Genomic DNA, 6,597 nt, shown 5'->3' with positions numbered 1-6,597 from the left:
AACCACGCATATTACCCTAAACCACATGGACCATCCGTGTAATTTACCCTTTAAATAAATTAAAAAATCAATGATAAAATAGTCTTTTTATGTAAAATAAGGATAATAAAAACAAACATTAGGGACCTTTCGACCTTTCTGAGTTAAAAAAATAAATAGGGACCAAACATACAAATTACCCTAAACCATAGGTATCATTCTTGTAATTTACTCTAATACAAGTGTCTTGATGTTCTATCTAATCCAAGAATAATGGATGAAATCGGTGACTCATTTTGCCTCTTGTTAAATGGTTATACTCTGTGACACTTTTTGTCTAATTTCATATTGTTTGAACAAATTCTTAAATCTCGTCTATATAATAACTAAATATAATAACTAAAGAGATAGTATCATATCGGTTTAAAATCTTAATATCCTAGTCGGGTTTTTTCATAATAAATCTTGCTTTAAATGGATCCTAAAATGACCATGATTGTTTTTTAATTTTTTGATTGTAAGATCTTAAGATTAAAATAGAGATCTTTAACGGCTATGATGTAGATGTTTTATCTAAATTTATAGCATCCCCCTCCTTTTTTTCAAAGCAAAATGTTCAGAAAATGCAACATATTATGAGTTAACCACATCAAGGGACCATACATAAAAAAAGGTAGGGACCAAAATGATGAACTCTCTTGTCACCTTTTTTTTTTCTTGCTTTTTTAATTTAGCAATCAAAATCTCCAAATTAATCACTATAAGAATAATAATAATGAAAAGAAACCACCACTGTTGTTGGTGGTTATAATGTATAAAACTAAAATAATAAAAAACATGGTGACCGGAGGTGGTGATATTGCAACCGAGCCACCACCAAATATCATCCCAAAGTAGTCACCATCATCACCACCACCACCGCTTCTCCCGGTGTTCCCACTTGCACTATCCCCAGTGATGGTGCCATCAGTGAATGACTGGCTTCCATCATCATCCCTATACAAACAAAACGAAAACAACTTTAATAACTTGCACATCATGCAACGAAAGCAGTACACATTAATGTGAAAGGTCTAAAAAAGTAGGCATTTATAAATTGAATGCTTTTAATCAACTTTTAATGGTTAGTGGTAACTTCATAAAGAGGTTACAAAAGTCGCTTCAAAAGTGAATCCAGAGTTTATCGTGGAAATCAGTGATATGATTTTGCAATGATGATTGACTAAAATCTACATCTTACTATAATTACATACCTTCTATAGTCAAAGGGAAAAAATTAAAAATTACCACAAACATTCCTATATCAAATAAATAAAGTTTTATTTTTTGATTATTTTTTCTACAAATTTTATTTTCGGTCACAAATTGATACAAAATCAAAACTTTATTCGTCAAAATCAATCTTATCAGTATTTTGTAATGATTTTCATTAAACAAACATAGCAAAAGTTGGAAAACAAATTTTGGAATAAGAATATGTCGTGCATCCATAAATAACAAAAATAAAGATATTGTATTAATTTAGAAGGAATGATTTTGCATTGCAGCTAATCCCCATGTTGTGGGGCCATTGCATGTACTCAGAAGTCAGAATTTCCAGCTTGCTTAAATATTTCCGTTCAGGTCCTGACAGAAATGATTTTGACATTTCTCACCCAGGAAAACAAAATCCTGTTACATTATATGGTAAGGTCAAGCTCTCTTTTTTTGCTTAATTTATTCAGAGAATCTTTTGCCCCTTTTCCGGATTTACCCCACATGAAAATGACAGAATTGTCCTTATGTTACTTTTCTACTAAACCAGTTACTTAGGTGAGAGCTCCACTCACAAATGAAAATGACAGTTCTGCCCTTTTCCTAATTCTTTAATTGTGTGACCTAAGAGGACATTTTCTTTAGGATCAACTAAACCAATTCCCTAGTGATTGACTTAACGAAACCCTTTTCCTAGACAGTATTATTATAAGTGTGAGCTACTAAATCATGTCCCCTTTTGCATAATTTGATATGGAAAAAGACAGGATTGCCCTTTCCCTAATTGTTATCTAATAATCTTTTTGCTATAAGAATGGATGCCAGTGGGACTTTTGGTCCTTAAAATAAATAAATGGTATTTGTTCCTTTTCCCAAGATAAAAAAAGACACTTATGCCCTTTTTTTTAAGGTGTTTCCAAGACGGCAGTGGGGACTCTTTGGCCGCTAAAACATAGTGTTTGGTGCCTAAAAAACCATTGGTTCACACTTCACACATATAATATTAGTTTACTCTTCTTTGTAAATAGAATCCACTTAAATGACTTGTACATCACGAATTACGAGTTGTACTCTGAGATGAATAAGAAATTTTGTGAAGCCAACTCAAGACCGTTGGCGTATTTGGTTACTTTATTATATTCCCCGCACGATCACGTGCACCCATGTAAAAGTTATGTGGGGTTACATCATGTGTCTGTAGTTTTACTTTTTCCACCTTCCATTTTACTATTTCCAGCTCATTTCAATCATACCAACGATACCCGATATGAATTTGCCACCAAATGAATCATCATCCTATCGGAAAGAAAGTCTACGCATACAAGTGTTTTGCAACTCAGCCGTGTAGAAGCAAAAAGTGGAGTGGAAATAGCATATATTGAAATATTCTTCTAACCACTACCATGCAAGTTGGGTGGTAAGGGCCAAGGCAAATTTGGAATGTGAAATTACCATAAAAGCCCTTTATTGGTAATGCTAGTTGTAAAGGAAAGAGTATGTAGGGGCCAATGTAACATACCTGGGCCCACCGAAGACCCCCGCGTTCATCGTGAGCTGGGTTACGAGGGCGGCCGACTTTGGTTCATAGCTGGCCGCCTTCGCATAGATGGCACTCATGCCATCACCTGAGGGCACGAAGAACGCACCGTTCACCATTATATCACCATCCGTCCGCCAGTTCCACCCGGCCCAATTTCCCTCATCCGTGTCCACTCGCTTTGTTACCTTTTAAAAAGCAATATAACCAAAGATTAGAATTTTAAAATTACAAGGTTTATTCAATAACATGCATTTAAAAGTGAAAAAGATTGTACATCCAAACCTAGAGATTGAAGATCATGCCAAAAATGGAAAAGATAAAGCAAACCAAAAAAGCATAGATGTTTCACCAAACAAAACCTAAGTACTTCATCATTATTTGATAATTTACATTGGTCTCACTCTCGAGTCTCAATCCAACACACACGTTATAACATGTTGTGTCCTAAAAAGTAAAAACACACAAACAAATCGCGACCAAAATAACAAATCTTAATCAAATTTAAGCGAAAGATGATATTTTGAATAAGTTACCTCTTTGGAGTCTGCATTCGGTGGTGCAATATAGCGGTTTCCCTGACTATTGATTGTCGGGTCAGCACTGCCACCAATGGCGTACATCTTCCATTCTGTGAAATCGTTATTCACAACATGGAAATATCCATGTCTACATCTTGGCATTCTTTGAATTAAACCTCTACCAAAATGATTAAATGCAAATGTGACCTGTGTAAAACACACACAAACACCAACAACACATAGTAAGGGAAAGATTTGGTAATAATTTACATATGATTAATGCACTAAAAAGATTTTACCTGCATCCCTTTGTCAGGCATGTACGCATCGTCATGACCCATGAGCATAACTTCATTATGATGAGTGAAATAGCTGTTTGAAATGGTAATGGCGGTGGACCCCAAAACAGCGTCAATCAAGCCATCCGTACAGTGGGAGAGAGAACAATGATCTATCCATAGGTTTCTTGATCCAGCGATGGATATTCCATCACCGTCGGATTTGCCTCTATACCCAACATGCGTTGGACTTGACCGTATGTTAGTATTCCCCGATGGTTTACAATCGTAGACGCGTATGTTGTGGATGATGACGTTGCTGATGTACTGGAGCGTAATACAGCCACCGCCGGTGATTGCGACGTTGGCACCGCGGCCGTCGATGGTTTTGTAGCTGTTGACGATGAGCTCGTGTTTGAGTTTGATGACCATGTTGGATGAGAAGATGATCCAGAGGGGTTCGGTTTGTAAGACGCCGTAACGGAGGGTGCCCGGAGTTGGGCTGACGACGTCGTGATCGGAAGAGTCGGTGACGACGTAGATCTGGCCGCCTTTACCGCCTAATGCGGATTTTCCGAACCCAATAGCGCAGTCAGCGAGACGTTGGCGGTTTTTCGCCCAGTTTGGGTCGCAACGCCAACAATCGTCGATTGGGTTTCCGGTGAGACATCCACCGCCGGTGTCCAGCATTTCTCTTCTGTAAATCGACACATTCAGTCTCCTGTAAGTCAAAAATAAAAGGGGGAAATCAGTCAAAATAATCCAAAATAAAGCAAGTTTACACGGAACCCCAGTTATAGTAAGCGGAAAAACACTACTTTTTTCCCAAACTTTTTCCGGCGATTTCCAGCAGAATTTCTGGAAAACCCAGAAGGTAGAATGTGGTAATGAGTACAACCCAGATCAGAACTTCTCTAAATCGTCTAAAAAACAGTCATTTTTCTTGAAACTTCTGTTAAAGAAGTGAATCCCAACCGGTAGAACACAGTAATGAGCAAATCCAGATTCCTAAATTCCCCATTTAATCCCCAAAAAACAGATTCATGTGTAGAAGGAAAAGGTAGCAAGATGTGGGAGCATGCAATATGCATCAAGATCATACCCAGCCTTGTTTTCTTGAATTTTTTTATTAAAAAGAATGATACCCAGCTCGTAACACACAGTAATGAGCAAAACCCAGATGACATTTCTCCTAATTTCCCCATTTATCTCCATAAAAATATCAAGACTTCTATTTGAAGAAGAGAGATACCCAAAAGATCTTACCTTTGTACTTCTTGAACAACAGCTTCAGGATTAGGGTGTTGATGAGGGAGTGTGAGGTTAAAAGTAGCTCTAATGGCAGAGAAGAGAGATGTTAGGAGGCAAAAGAATAGAATGTAGGTGTTAGAAGAGTGAGCAGGAGCCATATTTTGTGTCGATTTTGAAGGATAAATGCAATAAATGGAATGGGGTTTAATGGGTTTGTCAAGAGAGCTGAAACAAAACACTTGCATTCAACATGAAGGGCAGAGGGAGGAAGGAGGAAGGAGAAGTCGATAGAAATGCGACCGGTGGTTTATAGATATAAATATAATAATAATAATAATGTCATTGCCAAATCGGTGAGTAAAATATTAGCAATTGGCAACGAAAATGTGACGTTAAAACAAAAAATGGATGACAAATATATTGTTGGTTTAAGGTAGTTTTTCTGCTTTACACGAAGGGTGAAAGGAAAAAAAGAAAGAGATATCTCTCTTCTCTATCTACACTTTCCTACCTATTTATTTTGCAACATGACATTTTTTCATTACTCTTCCTCTAATTCCGGTCTATTTCAATCATCCATAATTCGAAAATTGAATTTTATATACTAGGACAAAAAAACATTTCAACAAACCTTAAAATCACTCTAAAATTCAGGAACTACAGTAGCAACCAAATCTTATCCCATTTTGGTATCCATTCTCGCTCATAATTTTTGCTCGCAGTTTTAACTGAGCTCCAAGAAATCAGGGATTTAACTAACGGTAGTGTGACACTTAATTAGGAAGATCAGAAGATTTTAGCAACATAATTGATTGCTTAATGTTGGTATTTATATGATTTCAACTCTACCCATTTTTTTACTTACTAGTCTTTATATTCATCGAGTAGGAACGAATTTGGCCGCATGTTTTAAGTGACAAACTCAACAAGTCGGAGGATGCGACTCGACGAGTTGGAGCTGGAGGATGAAACCCTAATTTTCAGGGTTTTGCACCCTATTTAATGGATCATTTGCCCCTTTAGCCTCCCTTACAGTTCCCTCTTGAGTCCAGAAACCCTAAATCGTTGCTTACTCTATTTGTGTGATTTTTAAGCTTTGAAGGTGGTTGTAGAAGGAAGATCTTGAAACACTAAAGCTTGGAACAAGAAAAAGGTTGTGGTTCCGAGTCCTACTTCATCTTAGCATCGTTTTTGAGGTAACAAGTCGTTACCTTGATCTTCTTCTAACTAGATCTATTCATGTTTGAGATTTAGGGCCATTTTAGCAATGTTGATGATTCATTTCGGGTATTGGGTATGATCTGAAATTGCAACTTCAGATCTAGGCTCATCTTGGCTCTTAAGTCATAAAGCTTCAGTCTTTAATAAGTTGATGCCTTTTCCTTACTTAGAACCTCATCTTTAGCTTGATTTTGGCCCTTAGCACCTTACATGTATGTAAAGTTTGCAACTTTACGTAAAAAGTATGTCCTAGGAGCTTAGATCTACGATATGGAGCTTTAGGATGGCTCATAAGTATCCGAATGAAGAAAGGACTGAAGGGACTCGGCAAGTTGCATGGCCAACTCAACGAGTTTGATGAAGATTAACCTTGAGGACTTCTGCATGGACTCGGCGAGTCAGCGAGACGACTCGATGAGTCAAGAAGTGTTTTCCTGACATTTGGATACGCATGAACTTGACGAGTTGCCTGGGAACTCGGCGAGTCAACTAGGATCTTTACGATTTCTTCGATTTCTGGAAGGACTCGACGAGTCAATAAATTGTACTCGATGAG

General features: G+C 37.3%; 1 protein-coding gene across 1 annotated transcript; it reads right to left on the bottom strand.

Annotated features, from left to right (window-relative positions):
• Positions 1-657: 657 nt before the first annotated feature.
• Positions 658-5,178, bottom strand: LOC145032747 (putative pectate lyase 5). The gene is made up of 5 exons (XM_078981657.1): positions 4,836-5,178; positions 3,591-4,290; positions 3,307-3,498; positions 2,753-2,958; positions 658-975 (listed from the first exon to the last, which is right to left on the bottom strand). The coding sequence occupies exons 1-5, from the start codon at positions 5,063-5,065 to the stop codon at positions 738-740; spliced, it is 1,566 nt and encodes a 521-aa protein (XP_078837783.1). The 5' UTR covers positions 5,066-5,178; the 3' UTR covers positions 658-737.
• Positions 5,179-6,597: the final 1,419 nt, after the last annotated feature.

The sequence above is a fragment of the Lactuca saligna genome, chromosome 2, assembly GCF_052625555.1.
Source record: "Lactuca saligna cultivar CGN05327 chromosome 2, ASM5262555v1, whole genome shotgun sequence".
Lineage (NCBI taxonomy): Eukaryota > Viridiplantae > Streptophyta > Magnoliopsida > Asterales > Asteraceae > Lactuca > Lactuca saligna.
Note: the sequence above shows the minus strand (reverse complement) of the source record. Positions and strands in the feature narration are given on the sequence as shown.

What these genes read in the sequence shown, in the direction of transcription:
- LOC145032747 (XM_078981657.1), bottom strand. Translation starts at nt 5,065, where the DNA reads ATGCAAGTGTTTTGTTTCAGCTCTCTTGACAAACCCATTAAACCCCAT. An exon ending in TGCCTGACAAAGGGATGCAG is followed by an intron (nt 3,499 to 3,590) that starts GTAAAATCTTTT and finishes TGTTTTACACAG; the next exon opens with GTCACATTTGCATTTAATCA. An exon ending in CGAATGCAGACTCCAAAGAG is followed by an intron (nt 2,959 to 3,306) that starts GTAACTTATTCA and finishes GCTTTTTAAAAG; the next exon opens with GTAACAAAGCGAGTGGACAC.